Source organism: Oncorhynchus gorbuscha, linkage group LG03, assembly GCF_021184085.1.
Source record: "Oncorhynchus gorbuscha isolate QuinsamMale2020 ecotype Even-year linkage group LG03, OgorEven_v1.0, whole genome shotgun sequence".
In the NCBI taxonomy this organism is placed as follows: Eukaryota; Metazoa; Chordata; class Actinopteri; order Salmoniformes; family Salmonidae; genus Oncorhynchus; species Oncorhynchus gorbuscha.
The window spans coordinates 80,944,082-80,969,594 of NC_060175.1; the positions used below are offsets into that span (position 1 = coordinate 80,944,082).

General features: G+C 44.0%; 1 protein-coding gene across 3 annotated transcripts in view; it reads left to right on the forward strand.

Moving 5' to 3' along the window:
• The window catches only part of LOC124032018 (E3 ubiquitin-protein ligase MIB2-like), an 81,269-nt gene extending 57,302 nt beyond the window's left edge, over positions 1-23,967 (forward strand). For all 3 annotated transcript variants that reach the window (XM_046343963.1, XM_046343962.1, XM_046343961.1), the window contains 6 exons: positions 13,982-14,108; positions 17,298-17,567; positions 18,623-18,801; positions 20,105-20,298; positions 20,518-20,583; positions 20,781-23,967. In XM_046343963.1, coding sequence (XP_046199919.1) covers positions 13,982-14,108; positions 17,298-17,567; positions 18,623-18,801; positions 20,105-20,298; positions 20,518-20,583; positions 20,781-21,013 — 1,069 coding nt within the window. In that variant the 3' untranslated portion in view covers positions 21,014-23,967. The remainder of the gene's footprint in view (positions 1-13,981; positions 14,109-17,297; positions 17,568-18,622; positions 18,802-20,104; positions 20,299-20,517; positions 20,584-20,780) is intronic.
• The last annotated feature ends 1,546 nt before the right edge of the window (positions 23,968-25,513 follow it).

The window sequence follows — 25,513 nt, forward strand, 5'->3', positions numbered from 1 at the left end:
TAAAGTAGTAGTAAATAATAATAATTAAATGTCATACCGTCTTACTAGGATTTACGGTCTTACCGGCTTAGTACACAAGGGGCGCTAAAAAATGCAACCACAAAAAAGCCCATTTGGCTTCTATTACCAGAATGCTAGCAAAATTAGTACAAGTAATTGCACATTTTCATAGAGCCTGCTAGCTGAATATGCTAACGGACGCAAACGAAAATTGCAAAGACCGACAATCCAGCTCAAAGTTATACATATATAGGTAGTAGCTACCAGTGATGTACTGGGCCGTACTCACTACCAATGTTTTTTTTCATTGCTGTGCGAATTTTACATCTGTTCAACGCAAACTTGAACATTGTGAATATTCTGTGCAAATTCTGTGCGCACGTTTACTGTAAACACTGAGGCTGTACCCGATTTTAAGTTTTAACAGGTCAAATAGACTACTGTGGCTATTTGATCATAATGTAGGTCTACCAGAGAGGCCTACCATCAAAAACAATGGAGAAAATTCATCCCATAACATTTAAACATGGAAATAGATGTTATATAGTTCAATCTACACTAGCGGCCAATGTGTGGTGTTCAATGTAGGCCTACATTGCATGACACTTTTCAAAACAACATGCAGGGCTTGACATTAACATGTTTATCCACTTGTCCTTCAGACAAGGAGGTGAATGAAAATATTGTTGTTTTATGCAAGAAACCACTTTACAAAATAAAATGCATCATTATTCATATACCATTATTACAGAGAATAAGACATTAAGTTTCCCTCTGTGTATTGTGGAAAACTGCTTTTGGTACTGCCTCTCGTGAAAGGTGGAGATCCTTCGCTACTTGACAACTATTGACCCATATCAAAATTGTCTGTACTGTCAAAGGTACTGGAGTCCTTAGTTAGTAGGGAGCTAAAGGTCACCTTCCAAGAAAACAACATCTTAAATGGAATGCAATCAGGTTTGATATACATTTTGTATATCAACATTGGTGATCTTATTGAAACAGCGGATGTTAATTTTTATGCAGATGATACTGTTCTTTATTCAAGTGGTAGTAGTTTATCTTTAGCTTTTGAAAATGCCCAAAGAGCATTTAACATCATACAACAGAATATGTATTGATTTAAAGCTAATTTTAAATTCGGGTAAATCAAAATGCATTGTATTTTCAAATGCCAGGCATGTTACAAATCATGTCATTGCTACATTGGCTGGAGATACAATAGAGCAAGTTAAAGTTTACAAATATTTGGGTGTGTGGGTTGATGATAAGCTGAGCTTCACTGTGCATGTAGAGAACTTGTGTGTGTGTGTGTGTGCGTGTGTGTGTGTGTGTGTATACATATACTGCTCAAAAATAAAGGTAACACTAAAATAGCACATCCTAGATCTGAATGAATGAAATATTCTTATTAAATACTTTTTTCTTTACATAGTTGAATGTGCTGACAACAAAATCACACAAAAATGATCAATGGAAATCAAATCTATCAACCCACGGAGGTCTGGATTTGGAGTCACACTCAAAATTAAAGTGGAAAACCACACTACAGGCTGATCCAACTTTGATGTAATGTCCTTAAAACAAGTCAAAATGACGCTCAGTAGTGTGTGTGGCCTCCACGTGCCTGTATGACCTCCCTACAATGCCTGGGCATGCTCCTGATGAGGTGGCGGATGGTCTCCTGAGGGATCTCCTCCCAGACCTGGACTAAAGCATCCGCCAACTCCTGGACAGTCTGTGGTGCAACGTGGCGTTGGTGGATGGAGCGAGACATGATGTCCCAGATGTGCTCAATTGGATTCAGATCTGGGGAACGGGCGGGCCAGTCCATAGCATCAATGGCTTCCTCTTGCAGGAACTGCTGACACACTCCAGCCACATGAGGTCTAGCATTGTCTTGCATTAGGAGGAACCCAGGGCTAACCACACCAGCATATTGTCTCACAAGGGGTCTGAGGATCTCATCTCGGTACCTAATGGTAGTCAGGCTACCTCTGGCGGGCACATGGAGGGCTGTGCGGCCCCCCAAAGAAATGCCACCCCACACCATGACTGACCCACAGCCAAACCGGTCATGCTGGAGGATGTTTCAGGCAGCAGAACGTTCTCCACAGCGTCTCCAGACTCTGTCACGTCTGTCACATGTGCTCAGTGTGAACCTGCTTTCATCTGTGAAGAGCACAGGGCGACAGTGGCAACTTTGCCAATCTTGGTGTTCTCTGGCAAATGCCAAACGTCCTGCACGGTCTGTGTTGGGCTGTAAGCACAACCCCCACCTGTGGACGTCGGGCCCTCATTCCACCCTCATGGAGTCTGTTTTTGACCGTTTGAGCAGACACATGCACATTTGTGGCCTGCTGGAGGTCATTTTGAAGGTGCAGGTGGAGGTGGAGGTAGCGGTCCTGCTGCTGGGTTGTTGCCCTCCTACGGCCTCCTCCACATCTCCTGATGTACTGGCCTGTCTCCTGGTAGCGCCTCCATGCTCTGGACACTACGCTGACAGACACAGCAAACCTTCTTGCCACAGCACGCATTGATGTGCCATCCTGGATGAGCTGCACTACCTGAGCCACTTGTGTGGGTTGTAGACTCCGTCTCATGCTACCACTAGAGTGAAAGCACCGCCAGCATTCAAAAGTGACCAAAACATCAGCCAGGAAGTATAGGAACTGAGAAGTGGTCTGTGGTCACTGCCTGCAAAACCACTCCTTTATTAGGGGTGTCTTGCTAATTGCCTATAATTTCCACCTGTTGTCTATTCCATTTGCACAACAACATGTGAAATTTATTGTCAATCAGTGTTGCTTCCTAAGTGGACAGTTTGATTTCACAGAAGTGTGATTGACTTGGAGTTACATTGTGTTGTTTAATTGTTCCCTTTATTTTTTTGAGCAGTGTATATATACAGTTTGGCAAAAAAGTATTTAGTCAGCCACCAATTGTGTAAGTAATAATAATAATAATATATGCCATTTAGCAGACGCTTTTATCCAAAGCGACTTACAGTCATGTGTGCATACATTCTACGTATGGGTGGTCCCGGGAATCGAACCCACTACCCTGGCGTTACAAGCGCCATGCTCTACCAACTGAGCTACAGAAGGACCACCCCCAGTTCTCCCACTTAAAAATATGCGAGAGGCCTGTAATTTTCATCATAGGTACACTTCACTATGACAGACAAAATGAGGGGGAAAAATCCCCTCAAATTTTTTTAATGAATTTATTTGCAAATTATGGTGGAAAATAAGAATTTGGTCAATAACAAGTTTATCTCAATACTTTGTTATATACCCTTTGTTGGCAATGACAGAGGTCAAACATTTTCTGTAAGTCTTCACAAGGTTTTCACACACTGTTGCTGGTATTTTGGCCCATTCCTCCATGCAGATCTCCTCTAGAGCAGTGACGTTTTGGGGCTGTTGCTGGGCAACACGGACTTTCAACTCCCTCCAAAGATTTTCTATGGGGTTGAGATCTGGAGGACTTTGAAATGCTTCTTACGAAGCCACACCTTCGTTGCCTGGGTGGTGTGTTTGGGATCATTGTCATGCTGAAAGACCCAGCCACGTTTCATCTTCAATGCCCTTGCTGATGGAAGGAGGTTTTAACTCAAAATCTCACGATACATGGCCCCATTCATTCTTTCCTTTACACGGATCAGTCATCCTGGTCCTTTTGCAGAATGACAGCCCCAAAGCATGATGTTTCCACCCCCATGCTTCACAGTAGGTATGGTGTTCTTTGGATGCAACTCAGCATTTCTTTGTCCTCCAAACACGACGAGTTGAGTTTTTACCAAAAAGTTCTATTTTGGTTTCATCTGACCATATGACATTCTCTCAATCTTCTTCTGGATCATTCAAATGCTCTCTAGCAAACTTCAGACGGGCCTGGACATGTACTGGCTTAAGCAGGGGGACACGTCTGGCACTGCAGGATTTGAGTCCCTGGGGGCGTAGTGTGTTACTGATGGTAGGCTTTGTTACTTTGGTCACAGCTCTCTGCAGGTCATGCACTAGGTCCCCCCCGTGTGGTTCTGGGATTTTTGCTCACCGTTCATGTGATCATTTTGACCCCACGGTGTGAGACCTTGCGTGGAGCCCCAGATCGAGGGAGATTATCAGTGGTCTTGTATGTCTTCCATTTCCTAATAATTGCTCCCACAGTTGATTTCTTCAAACCAAGCTGCTTACCTATTGCAGATTCAGTCTTCCCAGCCTGGTGCAGGTCTACAATTTTGTTTCTGGTGTCCTTTGCCAGCTCTTTGGTCTTGGCCATAGTGGAGTTTGGAGTGTGACTGTTTGAGGTTGTGGACAGGTGTCTTTTATACTGATAACGAATTCAAACAGGTGCCATTAATACAGGTAACGAGTGGAGGACAGAGGAGCCTATTAAAGAAGAAGTTACAGGTCAGTGAGAGCCAGAAATCTTGCTTGTTTGTGGGTGACCAAATACTTATTTTCCACCATAATTTGCAAATAAATTCATTAAAAATCCTACGATGTGATTTTCTGGATTTTTTTCTTCTCATTTTGTCTGTCATAGTTGAAGTGTACCTATGATAAAAAGATGAGAGGCCTGTAATTTTCAAGTGGGAGAACTTGCACAATTGGTGGCTGACTAAATACTTTTTTGCCCCGCTGTATCTGTAGAGTATCTGTAGAGTAGTTTTAACTATACAGAATACAATTTGGTTAGGAATATATGGTAGTACAGATAGATATGGGGTGATAATTTGTAAAAGATCTTGCACCCCCAAATGTATAGAAGGGATAGCTTTGGGAATTTTCTAATCTTTGGGAACAATAGTTTGCATAAATTTGGTGAAGATGTATGTTAGAGCAATGATCTGGTGACCTTACAGAAAGTTTGGCATTTGCTGTATGATCGATGAGAAACTCCATATTGCAAATGTATGGTCCCTTACTATACGTCCGCGAATGTTTCTAAAATTCGGGCCGTGCACCGGGGCCTGATCTTCCAGGAAGTGATCGAATGAAGTCTCTCGCACATTCGGTTTCCGTTATATAAAATGTGCAAATTTTGGTAGTTTTTCCAGTGTCCAGGTAAACTCCACCACATAGTGCGAATGGAATCTTATTGAAAATGTACAAAACATCACCAATCACGACATGGCCATTTCTCCTAAACGGAAGACAAAACTTGGTGAGCATAGGTTTGGACTAATGGGCTGTTAGCTCAGAAACGAAAATGGTGTCAAGGCCATGTTTCTGGAATTAAAGGTCAAAAATAGAGCGCTAATTTGACCGCTTCATGTCAAAGTACATGAACCTACCGTGTAGGTAAAAAAGAACCAGCCATTTATCTATCGAAATTTAAGAGAAATCATACAATGTACAATTGGTGATGCTCAAATTTTTTTTTTTCTTCAAAAAAGTTACAAATCCAGTTGCGGTGTGTTCAGACAAATCCGTTATTAAAGGTGGGTTTCGGAGCTCTGCGAGATTTCTGTGATTTTCTGAAATCACACACACTCATTCTACCCTCTGTAAATCAGGCAGTTCTTAATGTAAAGACTTAACTCAATATTCTGTAAGTGCCTACCCCAAGGATGATATGTGTTCACTTTCAGCTTCCTGTGTCAACCGGAAGTGCCTTAAATTGGGGTCATAGGGGCTGTTTCGAAGGGTTTAAAAGGTCAGATGTTTCCAAAACGTCATATGTGTGATGAGGCAACCCTCATGAACTGTAAATCAGTAATTTCTCCCAACAGATGTCAAAGAAAAGGATGGATATAGGTCTGTAACAGTATGGGTCCAGGGTGTCTCCCACTTTGAAGAGTGGGATGACTGCGGCAGCTTTCCAATCCTTGGGGATCTCAGACGATATGAAAGAGAGGTTGAACAGGCTGGTAATGGGGGTTGCGACAATGGCGGCGGATAGTTTCAGAAATAGAGGGTCCAGATAGTCAAGCCCAGCTGATTTGTACAGGTCCAGGTTTTGCAGCTCTTTCAGAACATTTGCTATCTGGATTTGGGTAAAGGAGAACCTGGAGAGGCTTGGGTGAGGAGCTGCGGGGGGGGGGGGGGGGGGGGGAACTGTTGGCCGAGGTTGGAGTAGCCAGGCGGAAGGCATGGCCAGTCGTTGAGAAATGCTTATTGAAGTTTTTGATAATCATGGATTTATCGGTGGTGACCGTGTTACCTAGCCTCAGTGCAGTGGGCAGCTGGGAGGAGGTGCTCTTGTCCTCCATGGACTTCACAGTCTATCACAGTGCCATCTGTTTTGTCACCAAAGCCCCTTATACCACTCACCACCTGTATGCTCTCGTTGTTGCCAGACCCACTGGCACCAGGTCATCTAGGTAGAGCTCCACCTCATTTCAGCTCACTGGTCACGATAACAACACCCACCCGTAGCACCTCTTTGCCCGCCTTTCCTTTCAGTTCTCTGCTGCCAATGACTGGAACGAATTGCAAAAATCGCTGAAGCTGGAAATGTATTTTTTTTTAAATATATATTTTTTAAAATCCTTTTTCTCCCCAATTTCGTGGTATCGAATTGCTTTTAGTAGCTACTATCTTGCCTCATCGCTACAACTCCCGTATGGGCTCGGGAGAGACTAGGGTTGACAGTCATGTGTCCTCCGATACACAACGCGCATCCAACCCGGAAGCCAGCCGCACGAATGTGTCGGAGGAAACACTGTGCACCTGGCAATCTTGGTTAGCGTGCACTGCGCCCGGTCCGCCACAGGAGTCACTGGTGCGCGATGAGACAAGGAGATCCCTACCGGCCAAGCCCTCCCTAACCCGGACGACGCTAGGCCAATTGTGCGTCGCCTCACAGACCTCTCGGTCGCGGCCGGTTACGACAGAGCCTGGGTGGGAACCCAGGATCTCTGGTGGCACAGCTGGCGCTGCAGTACAGCACCCTTAACCACTGCACCACCCGGGAGGCCGAGACTTATATTTCCCCCCTCTAACTTTAAGCATCAGCTATCTGAGCAGCTAACCGATCGCTGCAGGTGTACATAGCCCATCTGTAAATAGCCCGCCCATCTACCTCATCCCATATTGTTTTTATTTACTTTTCTGTTCTTTTGCACACCAGTATCACTACTTACACACCATCATCTGCACATCTATCTCTCCAGTGTTAATTTGCCAAACTGTAATTACTTCGCTACTATGGCCTATTTATTGCTTTGCACACACTGTATATAGAATCTTTTTTTTCTATTGTGTTATTGACTGTTTTTTTATTCCATGTGTAACTCCATGTGTTGTTTGTGTCTCACTGCTTTGCTTTGCTTTATCTTGGCCAGATCACAGTTGTAAATGAGAACTTTTTCTCAACTAGCTTACCTGGTTAAATAAAGGTGAAATAAAATAAAAATTCTAACATTCAGTCGACCAGTAACTGAATGACTCGATGCCTGTCTGCCTGCTTTATATAGCAATCCATGGCCACGTGACTCATTGTCTGTACAAGAGAACCATTTTTGTGTACCTAATAAACTGGCCACTGAGTGTATATACATATAACGGAGTGTAAAGACAGTATGGACAATATATGAATAGAACAGTTGTGTACAGCAATAATTATATAGGATGAGCCATGACTAGAATACAGTATATACATACACTGATTATACATAATTTTAAAAATGCTTGCTCTTTCCATTACATAGACTGACTAGGTGAATCCAGGTGAATGCTATGATCCCTTATTGATGTCCCTTGTTAAATCCACTTCAATCAGTGTAGATTAATGGGAGAAGAGGTTGAAGGAGGATTTTTAAGCCAAGAGCCCATTGAGACATGGATTGTGTATGTGTGCCATTCAGAGGGTGAATGTGCAAGACAAAATATTTAAGTGCCTTTGAATGGGGTATGGTAATAGGTGCCAGGTGCACTGGTTTTTGTCAAGAACTGCAACACTGCTGGGTTTTTCGCCCTCAACAATTTCCTGGGGGGTGCAACTCAATATTAGGAAGGTGTTCTTAATGTTTGGTATACTCAGTGTATAAAGTGTATAGAACAGTATGTAAACATTATTCAAGTGACCAGTGTTCAATGACTAGAATACGTTATATACAGTGCCTTCATAAGGTATTCATGCCCCTTATTCCACATTTTGTTGTTAAAGCTTGAATTGAAAATGGATTAAATACGATCAAATGTATTTATAAAGCCCTTCTTAAATCAGCTGATGTCACAAAGTGCTGTATAGAAACCCAGCCTAAAACCCCAAATAATGCAGGTGTTGAAGCACGATGGCTAGGAAAAACTCCCTAGAAAGGCCAGAACCTAGGAAGAATCCTAGAGTGGAACCAGGCTATGAGGGGTGGCCAGTCCTGTTCTGGCTGTGCCGGGTGAAGATTATAACAGAACATTGCCAAGATGTTCAAATGTTCATAGATGACCAGCAGGGTCAAAAAATAATAATCACAGCGGTTGTCGAGGGTGCAACAGATCAGCACCTCAGGAGTAAATGTCAGTTGGCTTTTCATAGCCGATCATTGAGTGTATCGCTACCGCTCCTGCTATCTCTAGAAGGTTGAAAACAGCAGGTCAGGGTTCGATAGCCGCAGGCAGAACAGTTGAAACTGGAGCAGCAGCATGGCCAGGTAGTCCTGAGGCATGGTCCTAGGGGCGAGAGGGAGAGAGACCAAAGCTCAGCACCCACAACACTAGAGGGATTTCTTCAACCACCAACTTACCATCCTGAGACAAGGCCGAGTATAGCTCACAAAGATCTCCGCCACGGCACAACCCAAGGGGGGGCGCCAACCCAGACAGGAAGATCACGCACCCCTCCTAGGGACGGCATGGAAGAGCACCAGTAAGCCAGTGACTTAGCCCCGTAATCGGGTTAGAGGCAGAGAATCCCAGTGGAGAGAGGGGAACTAGCCAGGCAGAGATGGCAAGGGCGGTTCATTGCTCCAGAGCCTTTCCGTTCACCTTCACACTCCTGGGCCAGACTACAGTCAATCATAGGACATAATGAAGAGATGAGTAGTCAATAAAGACTTAAAGGTTGAGACCGAGTCTGCGTCTCTCACATGGATAGGCAGACCATTCCATAAAAATGGAGCCCTATAGGAGAAAGCCCTGCCTCCAGCTGTTTGCTTAGAAATTCTAGGGACAGTAAGGAGGCCTGCGTCTTGTGACCGTCGCGTACGTGTAGGTATGTACGGCAGGACCAAATCAGAAAGATAGGAGCAAGCCCATGTAATGCTTTGTAGGTTAGCAGTAAAACCTTGAAATCAGCCCTTGTCTTGATGGGAAGCCAGTGGCTAGCACTGGAGTAATATGATCACATTTTTTGGTTCTTGTCAAGATTCTAGCAGCCGTGTTTAGCACTGAAATTTATTTAGTGCTTTAGCCGGAAAGTATGGCATTGCAATAATCTATCCTAGAATTGACAAAAGCATGGATACATTTTTCTGCATAATTTGTGGTCAAAGTTTCTCATTTTTGCAATCTTACGTAGATGGAAGAAAGCTGTCCTTGAAACAGTCTTGATATGTTCGTCAAAAGAGATCAGGGTCCAGAGTAACGCCGAGGTCCTTCACAGTTTTATTTGAGATGACTGTACAAGCAAGATTCATTGTCAGATTCAACAAAATATCTATTTTTTTTTCTTGGGACCTAGAACAAGCATCTCTGTTTTGTCCGAGTTTAAAAGTAGAAAATGTGCAGCCATCCACTTCCTTATGTCTGAAACACACAGGCTTCCAGGGAGGGCAATTTGGGGCTTCACCACGTTTCATCGAAATGTACAGCTGTGTGTCATCCACATAGCAGTGAAAGTTAACATTATGTTTCCAAATAAAATTGCATTTGTCACGTGCGCCGAATACAACAGGTGTAGACGTTACAGTGAAATGCTTACTTACAGGCTCTAACCAATAGTACAAAAAAAGGTATAACGTGAACAATTAGGTAAGTAAAGAAATAAAAACAACAGTAAAAAGACAGTGAAAAACAGTAGCGAGGCTATATACAGTAGCGAGGCTACATACAGATACCGGTTAGTCAGGCTGATTGAGGTAGTATGTACATGTAGCTATGGTTAAAGTGACTGCATATATGATCAACAGAGAGTAGCAGTAGCGTAAAGAGGGGTTGGTGGGTGGTGGGTGGCGGAGCACAATGCAGACAGCCAGGTTAGCCAATGTGCGGGAGCACTGGTTGGTCGGGCCAATTGAGGTAGTAGGTACATGACTATATAGTTAAAGTGACTGTGCATATATGATACAGAGAGAAGCACCAGTGTAAAAGAGGGGTTGGGGGGGGCACACAATGCAAATAATCCGGGTAGCCATTTGATTACCTGTTCAGGGGTCTTATGGCCTGGGGGTATCCTATGTTATACATGACATCACCAAGAGGTCAAATATATAGTGAAAACAATAGTGGTCCTAAAACGGAACCTTAAGGGCCTTGATGATTTTCTTGGCCTTCCTGTGATACACACCGGATGCTGTAGATGTCCTGGAAGACAGGCAGTGTGCTCCCGGTAATGTATTTAACTGACTGGACCACCCTCTGGAGAGCCCTGCGGTTGCGGAAGGTGCAATTGGTGTACCAGGCGGTGATACAGCCCGACAGGATGCTCTCAATGGTGCATCTGTAGAAGTTTGAAGGTCCCCCCCTCAGTGAAAAGCATCTCCCTATATGGGGAGAATGTTGACTCTGCACGAAGAAAGGAAAAACAGTCATTCAGGAAGGCTCCAACACAGAATCAAAAAAGAAATGGCCAATCTGTTCTGGAAAGTGTCATGTGCAGTGCTTGAGTTCAGCATCCTCTCTCGAGCATTCATCTGGTCTGACATCAGCTGCTGCTGCAAATGGAAAGAACATTGAGAATTACAGTATACTGGAGCTCGTTTTACTCATGCATACATATATTAGAGTATGGTCTAAGATACTGTATGCATGCAGAAAAATGCCCATGTGTCTGTTTCTTTCATTGTTTTTTTATTTATTTTACTAGGCAAGATCAGTTAAGAACAAATTCTTATTTTCAATGACGGCCTAGGAACAGTGGGTTAACTGCCTGTTCAGGAGCAGAACGACAGATTTGTACCTTGTCAGCTTGGGGGTTTGAACTTGCAACCTTCCGGTTACTAGTCCAACGCTCTAACCTACCCTGCCACCCTATGTTTAGTTGTTTTGTGTTTATTTGTCCACAAAGTAGCATCCCTAAAGGGGTTTTGAGTTCTTCCATTCTTCTGCCTCTCCTCTCCGGTGGTTTCGTTGATATAAATATGCGTTTGTTTATTTTAGTGAAGGTATTTATTTAGTTTACCTGAGGAAATGGGAAGAGAGGGTCATAGTTCTAAAATGATCCTGGGAAGGCAAAGAGAGAGGCAGGCAGCCCATGAGAGAGAGCCTCCTCTCTTTTCTCTTCCTCACAACTATCTTCTTCTGTTTCCCTCTTCTAATTCTCTCTTTTTCCCTCGCTCTCTCTCCCTATTTCTCTCCCTCCAATCTTCCTCTGTCCCTTTCTCTGTTGACCTGGTCTTTCTGTGCTCCTCCCGAGCTCCCAGCCAAAGGCAAGTCCGTCTGGCCGTACACACCCCAGCTAAGCCTTAACCCTCACACACTGTCCTACCACAACAACATTAAATGTCTGACTCACTCTGTCCCTCCAACTACTTCACAACGATTCAGCACATAAATGCATTTTTCAGTGTATTTATCTTTCCACATCCCCAAATCGTTTTCACGGAAGAGCGATGTTTATATTCCCCAATGAGTCCACAATTGACATTCATTCAGAAACTAAAAATGTATGTTTTCTCTCTAGCGAAGTCATTACCATTTGCGTTGGTGTCATGATGTATGAGCTCACATTACGACAGTAATGCCTCGTAGATCAGGAGATCTGTGAATATTCATGAACATGCAGGGTTTATGGAAATTATGCAGAGATCTAAACTGAGGGGAGATGACAGTGACTGGGCTAACATCCAATCAGAGACACTTTTCCGGGGCTGCAGGGTAAGGGGGCGGAATTATGAGCTTGTGAAGTGGGGAGGGGCAGAGGGGGTCAGAGATGCAGTCTTGAGGGAGGCAGCTGTGACAACCTCCCTATTCACCCTCCACCCCACTTCCCCCTCCTCCAAGTGAGTCACATGCAGGTACAAATGACCACTATCCCCCCACCAGTAGTAAAGTATGTACAGGTAACTGCCAAAATAATGGACACTTGAGTAAATGAGGGATACAAAGTATATTGCAAGCAGGTGCTTCCACACAGGTGCGGTTCCTGAGTTAATCAAGCAATTAACATCCCATCATGCTTAGGGTCATGTATAAAAATGCTGGGCAGGCTATTCTTTTGGCTACCATACCCCCATAGGATGACAATACCCCCATCCACAGGGCACAAGTGGTCATTGAATGATTTGATGAGCATGAAAAAGATGTAAACCATATGTCATGGCCATCTGTCACCAGATCTGAACCTAATTGAACACGAATGGGAGATTCTGAATTGGCACCTTGGACAGCGTTGTCCACCACCATCAACAAAACACCAAATGATGTAATTTCTCGTGGAAGAATGGTTTTGCATCCCTTCAATAGAGTTCCAAACACTTGTAGAATCTATTCCAATGTACACTGAAGCTGTTCTGGCTTGTGGTGTCCCAACATCCTATTAAGACACATTATGTTGATGTTTCCTTTATTTTGGAATTTACCTGTAGTTTGCTCTAAGAGCCACAGAGAGTGGTGAGCTGCTCGGCTGCCCTGAGGTGAATGACCATATATAACCATGCCAATCCGCTGGTTGTTTCCCCCCCAGCCACCTCTGCTTCTCATGTACAGTACTGAAATGGATGAGCAATGTGTTAAGGACTGCACGCTTACTTTGTTGCCATTATAAATAATGCTGCATTAAACCCCCCTTATTTGACTCCGCAGCAGAAATCGACTGCTTTCTTTGACCCTGCTTTTACTGTACACTACTGTAACTACTTGTACATAACAGCTACCCAGTCAATTAAGGATATACAGTAGAACTATTTATTTTTGAAGAATATAATTTTATAAATGCCTCATTAGCTTTCAAATTATTTAACAGTAACTTGGAGATGCAAATAGGCAAACCCACTTTAAAATGACATTAGAACCAGCAGATTATAAAAATGTAGATTACAAGGGGAAAACAACTCTGACTAATGGGAAAGAGTCTGGTTCGTGTCTGTTTTTGTGTCTGTCTACCTACATGTCTGCGTGAACCCTGTCTGCCGTGGCCTGAGAACTGTATGATACTGTGTAGGGCTAATTTCACACGCCATAAAGCAGCCGGCGCAGAGGATTTACACGGACAGCCCTGCTTTACAGCCAGCCGGCCCCCGACGGACTGCAATATCAAAACCCAGCGAATGAATAACAGAGCAGGATTAATCAATCCTTCTGTCCTATTCTCAAAGCCCGAGTTCAATGTCTCTCCACCACACTATGGAGATTGGCCAAAGTCTGTGGAACTGGTTATAGAAAACAATTTTGTTGGCCAATATGTGGCATGGATTAGAGTGAATTATGATGAGTGCTTGAGGAAGATTTAACTGAGTGTGGGAATGGTGGAGTAGCTAAGAGAGAGAGAGACAAGATGGTATATGACGGGGGGGGGTGTTAGGAAAGAGCAACGCCAATCCATTATGCAAGTTCAGCCGAGAGCTGGAGGTCAATGCAGTTTAGAGCCGCTGCTCTCAGTAAAACGCTTAGCACTGCCTAATGGAAATCCCTGCCCCTAGTTGGGGCTCACTGGCTGTGTTGTTTCCTTTCCTTCTAATGATGGGTTAAGCTACCGATTTGTGACGCAGATACATTTGTCATACAAACCTTCTCTCTGATTCCAGGTTTTCCATGGTTGTGTGTTAACAGTGATTTATAATCCATAAAGCACTCTTCTGTCCCCAAGGCACAAAACATGTCCATATGAGTAGTGCACTATATGCTCAATCTGAACCCGAGGCCATTTGTTTCCACAGGGCCACGGAGAAGATCTTGGCTCGGGCGCGTCAGCTGGTGGATGTCAAGAAGGAGGACGGCTTCTCGGCTCTGCACCTGGCCTCCCTCAACAACCACCGAGACGTGGCCGAGATCCTTGTAAAAGAGGTAAGGAACGGTGTGGAAAAAAATGAGTTTCTCTCACCCTCTAACACCTTTTTCAGGTGTTAGAGGAGGCATGAGGACTGGAGGCGTGAGGACTGCAGATGTGGCCAGGCCCAATAAATTGCATTGCCCGTACTGAGATGCCTAAGACAGCACTACGGGGAGACAGGACGGATAGCACAGGATCGCTACATCCGAACATCGCACTTGCGGGACAAGTACAGGATGGCAACAACTGCCCGAGTTACACCAGGAATGCACAATCCCTCCATCAGTGCTCAGACTGTCCGCAATAGGCTGAGAGAGGCTGGACTGAGTGTTTGTAGGCCTGTTGTAAGGCAGGTCCTCACCAGACATCACCGGCAACAATGTTGCCTATGGGCACAAACCCACCGTTGCTGGACCAGACAGGACTGGCAACAAGTGCTCTTCACTGATGAGTCGCGGTGTTGTCTCACCAGGGGTGATGGTCGCATTCTTGTTTATCGTTGAAGGAATGAGCGTTACACCGAGACCTCGGGAGCAAGATCGATTTGGAGGTGGAGTGTCCGTCATGGTCTGGGGCGGTGTGTCACAGCATCATCGGACTGAGCTTGTTGTCATTGCAGGCCATCTCAACGCTGTGCGTTACAGGGAAGACATCCTCCTCCCTCATGTGGTACCCTTCCTGCAGGCTCATCCTGACCCAACAGCATGACAATGCCACCAGCCATACTGCTCGTTCTGTGCGTGATTTCCTGCAAGACAGGAATGTCAGTGTTCCGCATTGGCCAGCGAAGAGCCAGGATTTCAATCCAATTGAGCATGTCTGGGACCTGTTAGATCGGAGGCTGAGGGCTAGGCCCAGAAATGTCCGGGAACTTGCAGGTGCCTAGGTGGAAGAGTGGGGTAACATCTCATAGCAAAAACTGGCAAATCTGGTGTAGTCCACGAGGAGGAGATGCACTGCAGTACTTAATGCAGATGGTGGCCACACCAGATACTGACTAAAACTTGATTTTGACCAACCCCCCTTTGTTCAGGGACACATTATTTCATTTCAGTTAGTCACACGCCTGTGGAACTTGATCAGTTTGTCTCAGTTGTTGAATCTTATGTTTATACAAATATTTACACGTTAAGTTTGCTGAAAATAAACGCAGTTGACAGTGAGAGGACGTTTTATTTTTTTGATGTGTGTCTATCTAGCTATATACAGTTGAAGTCTGACGTTTACATACACTTAGGTTGGAGTCATTGAAACTCGTTTTTCAACCACTCCACAAATTTATTGTTGCCAAACTGTAGTTTTGGCAAGTCAGTTAGGACTTAAGTAATTTTTCCAACAATTGTTTATAGACCGATGATTTCACTTATAATTCACTATATCACAATTCCAATGGGTCAGAAGTTTACATACACTAAGTTGACTGTGCCTTTAAACAGCTTGGGAAATTCCAGAAAATGATGTCATGGCTTTAGAAGCTTGACAACATTTGAGCCAATTGGCAGTGTACCTGTGGATGTATTTCAAGGACTACCATCAAACTCAGTGCCTCTTTGCTTGACATGTGAAAATCAAAAGAAATCAGCCAAGACCTCAGAAGAAAATGATAGACCTCCACAAGTTTGGTTCATCCTTGGGAGCAATTTCCAAACGCCTGAAAGTACCAAGTTCATCTGTACAAACAATAGTACGCAAGTATAAACACCATGCGACCACGCAGCTGTCATACTGCTCAGGAAGGAGATGCATTCTGTGTCCTAGAGATGAATGTACTTTGGTGCGAAAAGTGCAAGTGAATCCCAGAACAACAGCAAAGAACCTTGTGAAGATGCTGTAGGAAACAGGAACAAAGTATCTATATCCACAGTAAAACGAGTCCTATATCAACATAACCTGAATGGCCAATCAGCAAGGAAGAAGCCACTGCTCCAAAACCGTCATAAATAAGCCAGAGTACGGTTTGTAACTGCACATGAGGACAGAGAGCTTACTTTTTGGAGAAATGTCCTCTGGTCTGATGAAACAAAAATAGTGACAATCATTATGTTTGAGGAAAAAGGGGGAGGCTTGCAAGCTGAAGAACACATACCAACTGTGAAGCACTGGGGTGGCAGCATCATGTTGTGGAGGTGCTTTGCTGCAGGAGGGACTGGTGCACTTCACATAATTGATGGCATCATGAGGAAGGAAAATTTATCTGGATATATTGAGGCAACATCTCATGACATCAGTCAGGAAGTTAAAGCTCGGTCGTACATTTGTCTTCCAAATGGACATTGGCCCCAAGCATACTTCCAAGGTTGTGGCAAAATGGCTTAAGGACAACAAAGTCGAGGTATTGGAGTGGCCATCACAAAGCCCTGACCTCAATCCTATAGAACATTTGTGGGCAGAACTAAAAAAGCATGTGTGAGCAAGGAGGCCTACAAACCTGACTCAGTTACTTACACCATCTCTGCCTTGAGGAATGGGCCAAAATTCACCCAACTTATTGTGGGAAGCTTGTGGAAGGCTACCTGAAACATTTGACCCGAAATTTTAAAAATTTAAAGGCAATGCTACTAGATATTATTTGAGTGTATGTAAACTTCTGACCCACTGGGAATGGGATGAGAGAAATGAAAGCTGAAATAAATCATTCTCTACTATTATTCTGATATTTCACATTCTTAAAATAAAGTTGTGCTCCTAACTGACCTAAGACAGGGAATTTGTGTTTTTTTTAAACTTCCAACTGCAACTGTATGTATATCCCCTTAGCTCTCTGCTCCTCAGCATGATGGAGACCTCCCCCTGGTGGCTGTTAACAGTTATTACATAGTTGGTTGTGGAGCAGCTGGAAGGGTTGTTTCCATGTAACACCTTCAAGGACTTGTTGGCTTAAATTTAAGTTTCTTGGAAACTTTCCAAACAGCATTCTTCAGAACTGGGACAGAAATTCCAAAGTATAACATTAAAAGTACTAGAATAAAACAAAATAAAATACTTTTTTTGAAACAACAGTGGATGGAAATCAGTTTCAGTGCCCACATTTGTTTAAAATCAGGTCAATCAGTGAGGTACAACACAATATGGACACAACAGCATAGTAAAATAGTTACAGATACCAAGCAGTCACAGGACAACTACGTAAAAACGTACCTATTTAAGCTTCAAAACGTAGATCCCAACTAACTTTCTCTCACCCCTCACCCACCCTCTCACAGGGCCGCTGTGACGTCAACATCCGCAACAACCGCAACCAGACGCCGCTGCAACTGGCGGTGACGCAGGGCCACGGGGACCTGGTGCAGCTGCTAGTGGTCGAGGGCGCGGATGTCAATGTGGAGGATGAGGATGGGGACACGGCCATGCACGTTGCCCTCAGCCGCCCGCAGCTGGCCAACGCCACGCTCACCCCCGCCAGCACCACGACCACCACGCAGGAGAGAGGAGAGGGGGGTCCGGGCTCGTCATCATCCTCGCTGTACTGTCAGGTAAGACTGTGAGGAAGGGTGTGATTTTTCTTGATTCATGAGTGGTGCAGGAGAAATGATGCAAAAAAGACATGACCGGAAGAGAAAGGGAGACCAAAATAAGGGAGAGACCTAGTTTTGAATGAGACATTAAATCACTGAGCGAGAAATGAATTCTCCTTACACTATTAGGCTACCTAATCATCTTCCCTAGCTTCAAATAGGCACAATCACTCCTCGCCTCTCAATTGTCATACACAGGTCTGTTTTTAAAAATGTGTTTCTTCTGTTAGCTAGGTCGGTTAATGCAAACCATCAGCATTGTGTTCTAGCAGCTGCTGCCACTGGCACAGCCAAAAGGGAATCAGCACAACCCCAAACACTGCAGCGCTCAAACAATGCTGGCCATCCGCCAAGCCATTTTGGATAGGGGTTAACTCACACTGTACATAAGGTGGCTAGTCTAAGTACCATGTATTCACATTGTCAGCAAAGGAGGAGAGTTCTAGATTTGATTGGATTTGGGCTCGTATTTCTCCAGCTGGGGGGTGCATTGGGTTTAGTGACATCACTCCCTTGCTGTAATATAGTCTGTACGAGGACCAGACATCCCCTTTGCATTTTTTATTTTTTTAAATTGTAAACTAGGCAAGTCAGTTCAGAACAAATTCTTATTTTCAATTATGGCCTAGGAACAGTGGGTTAACTGCCCAGGGGCAGAACGAAAGATTTTTACCTTGTCTGCTCGGGGATTCAATCTTGCAACCTTTCGATTACTACTGTAGTTCAACGCTCTAACCACTAGGCTACAGGTAGTAAACAGGTGGGCAGCTTGCATCTGACGTGCCGCTGATTACTAGAAGAGTATTGCTTAATTGATACTAATTAGCAATTACTTGTTTTTAGTGTCATCTGACATCCTCAGTAATCTTGTTGTGGTTGTTGTACACTGTACTTTCTGTCTGACTCTCTCTCATATCCTGTGAGTGCAGCTTTGACTCTCATGTGATTCCTTTAATTTACAAGAATAAAGGCTTGCCAGAACTCAACTCTCCTCCTCCCTCCCTCCTGTGTAGCTGAGCAGCTCGGGGCTGATGGGTAACACGGAGCTGAGCGTGGGTGCAGCCATTGCCTGTTTCCTGGCACAGGAGGGCGCCAACATCAACTACGCTAACCACAAGGGCAAGAGCCCGCTGGACCTGGTAGCTGACACAGCCGTGCTGCAGCTCATCAAGAGCTTCTCTGAGAAGCAGCGGTATGTACAACTACTGACTGGCTGGATGGCTGTATGGTCCTTAATGGTTCTACTATTATAACAACACCTTTTACACTCATTGATATGAAGGGTCAGCCTGGAGAATAAGGCCCCAATCAGACATACAGTGGCAAGGAAAAGTATGTGAACCCTTTGGAAATACCTGGATTTCTGCATAAATTGGTCATTACATTTAGATCACAACAATAGACAAACACGGTCTGCTAAAACTAATAACACACAAACAATTATACATTTTCATGTCTTTATTGAACACACCGTGCAAACATTCACAGTGCAGTGTGGGAAAAGTACAGTATGTGAACCCTTGTATTTGGTTGACCCTCCTTTGGCAGCAATAACCTCAACCAAACGTTTTCTGTAGTTGCAGATCAGACCTGCATAACAGTCAGGGGGAATTTTGGACCATTCCTTTTTTTAAAACTGTTTCAGTTCAGCAATATTCTTGGGATGTCTTGTCTCTCTTGAGGTCAGGACTCTGACTGGGCCACTTCAGAAGGTGTATTTTCTTCTGTAGAAGCCATTCTGTTGTTGATTTACTTCTGTATTTTGGGTCATTGTCCTGTTGCATCACCCAACTTCTGCTGAGCTTCAATTGGGGGAAAAATAGCCTTACTTTCTCCTGCAAAATGTCTTGATAAACTTTGGAATTAATTTTTCCGTCGATGATAGCAAGCTGTCCAAGCCCTGAGGCAGCAATGCAGCCCAAAACCATGGTGCTCCCTCCACCATAGTTTACAGTTGGGATGAGGTTTTGATGTTGGTGTGCTGTGCCATTTTTTTCTCCACAGATAGTGTTGTGTGTTCCTTCCAATCAGCTCAATTTTAGTTTCATCTGTCCACAGAATATTTTGCCAGTAGCACTGTGGAATATCCAGGTGCACTTTCGCAAACTTCAGACATGCAGCAATGGGTTTAGAGATACTTCTTTAACCCTAGTCATTAGCCTAGGGGTTCACATACTTTTTACAACCTACACTGTGAATGTTTAAATTATGTATTAAATATAGACAAAAAAATGCAATAATTTGTGTTATTAGCTTAAGCACTGTTTGTGTATTGTTGTGATTTAGATGAAGATCAGATCAAATTTGATGAACAATTTATGCAGAAACCCAGGTAATTTCAAGGGGTTCACATACATTTTCTTTGCCACTGTAAATGGGCTTTAAAATAAGTGGAAAAGATGAGAACAAATAACTAACCAAAACAAAGATAAGAGAACAAATCCTATCGTACACTATGTGTACCAATCAGTCTTTTCATCCATCCGTTCCTCCAGGTTGCAGCGGCTGCAGGCCATCACGTGCGGCACGTCACTGAGCAGCACCAGCCTGCGGCGGGTCCACACCACGCCCAATACCATGACTAACCTGGCCATGCCCGTCCTGCCGGGGCCCAGCGAGTGTCTCATCTGCTCCGAGCTGGCGCTGCTCGTCCTCTTCTGCCCCTGCCAGCACAGCGTCGCCTGCGAAGGTAGATTGCGTGTGTGTGTGTGTGTCCATGCAAGAAAGAATGTTGGTGGGGCAGCTGGAGCATTAAGACTAGTCATGGACTAAAATGTATCCATTGGAAGTGGTTTTAGTCCAGGACTAGGTTTAATCCGTTTCTAAGAAACCGGCCTTTGGCTTTCCCACAAGATCTTGATGTTTGGGATCTGAAGTAACTCCTTGTGCCTCTCCCTAATCTCTCCAGAGTGTGCTCATCGAATGAAGAAATGCATCAAATGCCAGGTCACGATCACCAAGAAAATAAGACAAGGTAATGATACCACAGATGAGTAGAAGCCGTTTCTTGTTTTCTGTGTGTCGGTGAGGGCCATTGGTAGTAATTGATAAATAGAAGCTACAACATAAATAGATGTCCTGATAATACTAGTACAGATCACAATACCTTTTAGTGGAGTGTGATGTTAAATGGTGAAGTGAATGACATGTATCCCCCTCCTCTCTCTCCAGACCAGACAGAGGTGGACTGCAGCCCGGACTCGGAGCAGCACAACCTGCTGGAGCAGCTACAGTCACGCTACCGCCAGATGGAGGAGCGTATCACCTGCCCCATCTGCATCGACAACCACATCAAGCTGGTCTTTCAGTGCGGCCACGCCTCCTGCATCGACTGCAGCGCCGCCCTCAAGACATGCCCCATCTGCAGGCAGACCATCCGCGAGCGCATTCAGCTCTTCGTCTGACCCAGGCCCCCGTCCTCCGCCTCCTTTCTTCCCCCCACCCCCCATGAAGTGGCCCAGGGGTGGTCAGCTTGTTGCCCGTTTTCTGCTGGTGTCCGTTAGTCGGTCAGTCTGCGTCTCAGTCCTTTGGGATAAGCCACTTGCTCATCCATCCTGGCTCAGCCGCTGCGCTTTGTTGTGTTCTGTTTCATGAAGTTGCACCAGGGGTGTAATCATTACGCAGATTCTGTTGCAAAACGTTTGGCCACAGAAACTGTTTACTCCAAACAGAAAAACACAAATTAGAGTTTCTATTGGGAAAATTTCGTTCCATTTGCTTTTTTTGCTTCCATTTTGTTCTTAAAGAGTAAACGGTTTCCGTAATGAATACACCCCAGGGTTTCCAGCAGTGTCACATAGCTGGATATGGTCATACTGACTAGATTTTCGTTTTTTTTGTTGCCCATTTCTGCATGGGAAAGAATCCATCCACTACCCCTGAAAGGCTCTGCAATGCTTTCTCCGTGGCCCCCAGTAACCAGCAGCCACAGCCGGTTACATCAGGAGGAGGTGGTTGGGCCGCAAGCTCCACTCATATTGGTGAACAAGGAGGATGTCCCTACGAACCAGGGAGGATGTCCATCTGAATAGGCCCTCACCTGTGCTGCTCTAAGAGGATGTCTGTTATTCCCCATTTGATTGCACCCCGTTTGCCTGTCTTACCTCCCCTGTTTACAAGGCTGCAGAGAACAGTCCATCTCCCTGTCTTGAAACCTGTGTATTATGTTTGCTCTCCTTCATATGAAGCTGTTTGTAATAAGTGTTAGTCTCCAGAGGGTGATGGTATAACTAAAGGCTCCTCTGTATAGCCCCTCCCGCTTGCCGTACATACGTAAGAGGAAAATACACACTATATGCATGAGTACATGCATATTCTAAGCTGAAGACTTTGTTGTGGATTTGGTTACATGTGTGGTTTTAAGAGTACCTGTAATTAGTACTGAGTTATTCATGTCTGAAGGTGTTTCTATTTAGCTAAAGTCATATTATTTTTGGTGTTTGATCTGCAAAAAAAGGATTTCTGCTGTAATTTCACCCAAGCCTATGTCCTTCTCTACTCAGGGTCCTGATTCATTGAAACACTTCTAGTATCAATAGGGTTGTGGAATGTTTTGTTTTTGTCAAACGTTTTTACATTAGAGCCTTCTGACAATTTGGTGTGCATTTACTAAGGGACTTGTAGATATCTGGTAAAACAACAGCTTGGACTGTTTTATAGCAGAGTAGACGTGTAGATGAGTTCACTTCAGCCCAACATACATTTCTTGCTTTTGGTATGAAATTAATGTTGAAATACACCATAATAGAGAGAGGTTTGTGTGTTGCTTTAAAAGAAAGGAAATACTTATTTGTCTGCTGTCGCAGTGGCAGTGCAAGTCATTTTCCTTATACCATCACCCAGATCCCTATTGTTCTTTGTAGATTTGTATAAAAAGCATGAACGAAGCCCTGTGTCTGTTGTTGTCTGAACCTGAGCGCCTCTGTCTGTCTCCTCAGCGTGTAGCGTAGCGTTGTACTGCCCAGCAAGTGCGTTAGCTGCCCATCTGCTTGCTAGCATCATCACACTCAGCCTCAGACAGGGCTCAGCCAATTGGGTGGTGCAGAAAGGTTTGTCATTGAATTTAGGTCAACTTTGGACTCTTGCGGACAGAATTACCTTTGATTTCTGGAAGCCTTGGTGTCCTTTGGATAGAGGAAGATGACTCCTCCAATACAGAACAGAAAGGATTATTGGTCAATCGAGGTGGGTAAAACTTCTATAAAAGCTGAGCCAGAAAAATTATGTATATGCTTGTTTTTTATTTTGTCATAATGTGGACTTTTGGCAGCCTTTGGACTCTTGTAATGTATTTTCTTCTCAAAACAGTAAATATTAAATTAGATATGGCAACAAAAAAAGTGGAACTGTACATCTTTAGTTACGTGTCTCGCATCATATTCAGCCTACTTAGAAGAAACCCTCCCCAGTCTGTTTGGCAAAGCATTTTGGATTGTACATCATCCTTTATTTTTTGGTTTGTTTTCCAAAGGGCTTATGTGTTTTTAAAAAATGATCTATTTGATTTTTCTATTGTAAACTTCCATTGACAGGGGTTTGTAGATCCCAGCTTTCGGTAAGCCAATGAAGATGTACATTTTGAATGTTAGAAAAAATGTAACCTGTCTTACTCTGCCTTTTTGTGGAAAGGTTGTAAAGATGTGAGAGAGGGCACAAGCGGGGGAAAGTAAGGTTTACTCTTAAGAAGTACTACTACACCAGTGCCAAATCTTTAAAAGGATGTGCACAGGACTGCACAGCCTAGTTCATCTAGATATAATGCTCTAGCCATTATCAATGTTTTGAAATAATTGAATATCACTATTGTGGCTCCCAATGTTGATTTTGTCTCAAACTATCATAGCTATGTACTATTTGGGCAAAAGAGCAAGAGCATATTGTGAGTATGCTATGGAGTTTGGAAAACAGGCTGTAGGGTACTAAAAAGGTAGTGCACTACATGGGGAATAGGGTGTCATGAGACTGCACCCATTCCCTCTTTCCCGGCTTCTCAATGACAACTGATATTAAAGAAGAAGAAAGAAAAATTGGAGCCAAAACGTTATAATTTTAATGAATCGAGAGTCTTTATGATCATTAAAGATTGTCATCTGGTGTCCTACATTGGGTCATGTGAGTATTCTCTGTACACAGGTAAAAACAATTATTTAGGAGAGCCAGGAGGTTTGGAAATGTACTACTAGAGGTTTGCTATGAGAACTACATATACTATTTAAGCAAGAAATGTTACTATTTGTGTGTCCAGCACTTGGAGTTCTGATGTTGGCCTTACTGTCCATTCCTCCAACGTTGACGTGTTTGTTCAGTTGTATTCTGTCCGAAAATATTTTGCAATAAATATGGAACTGTTTTATAAGTATTTGGTGTTCTGCGCTTAATCAGTCACTGTCTCCTACCAACATGTACAGTGCGGAAAGTATTCAGACCCCTTGAATTATTCAAAAATGTGTAATGTATTTTTTCTCAATCTACACACAATATCCCATAATGAAAAGCAAAAACGTTTTTTAAATTTTTGCACATTTAAAAGAAAAAAGGAAATCACATAAGTATTCAAACCCTTTACTCAGTACTTTGTTGAAGCACCTTTGGCAGCAATTATAGCCTCAAGTCTTATATATATATATATGCCATTTAGCAGACGCTTTTATCCAAAGCGACTTACAGTCATGTGTGCATACATTCTACGTATGGGTGGTCCCGGGGGATCGAACCCACTACCCTGGCGTTACAAGCGCCATGCTCTACCAACTGAGCTACAGAAGGACCATCTTGATGGGTATGATGCTACAAACTTGGCACACCTGTATTTGGGGAGTTTCTCTCAAGCTCCGTCAGGTTGGATGGGGAATGTCGCTGCACAGCTATTTTCAGGTCTCTCCAGAGATGTTCGATCAGGTTCAAGCCCGAGCTCTGGCTGGGCCACTCAAGGACATTCAGAGACTTGTCCCAAAGCCACTCCTGCATTGTCTTGGCTGTGTGCTTTGGGTCGTTGTCCTGTTGGAAGGTTAACCTTTTCCCATCTGTGGTTCTGAGCACTCTAGAGCAGGTTTTCATCAAGGATCTCTCTCTATCATAGGCTTCATTAGGAAATGCATCAATGGCATTGTTCCCACAGTGAAGGTTCACTGCTTCCCCCAATCAAAAGCCCTGGATTAACACAGAGGTTGGTGCTAAAATAAAGGACAGGGCTACCACACACCGGGCTATTAAAGCCAACTCCTACACAAACAAGTACAAGAAGTCCCGCTACGACCTCTGGAGAGCCACCAAACAAGCAAAGGGACAATAGGAACCAGGTGGAATCGTATTACAAAGGCTCTGGCGCTCACAGCATGTGGCAGAGGCTACGTTCTATTACGGATTACAAAGGAAGACCCAGCCATGATCTGCCAAACTATGCCTCACTACCAGACGAATTCAATGCATTTTATGCACGCTTCGACAAAAATAACACCAGGGCCAAGCATGAGCCCCCCCGAACCAGGGGACTGGGTGACCTCGCTCTTCGAGGCCGGCGTCCACTACATAAAGAAAATAATGTACTTTTTACTTCATACATTTCCCCTGACACTCAAAAGCACTTGTTACATTTCGAATGCTTAGCAGGACAGGAAAATGGTCCAATTATAACACTTATCAAGAACATGTGTGGTCATCACTACTGCCTCTGATCATAGCCCGGTCGTGGCTTTTTTATGCGTCAGGTCATTCATCCGCATGAAATGCCTGGATGGAAACGTGGTTAGTGTAGTAGGTGTTTGTTGTTGTTGATGTGACGTCATTGCGCCCAGCCGTTTATATCGACAATATATTTCAATGAGAACGCACCTATTTTCTATTCAAACATTCTAAATGGAAAGATAGCAACTGATTGAGATAGGTGGGTATCCACAAACTGCTGT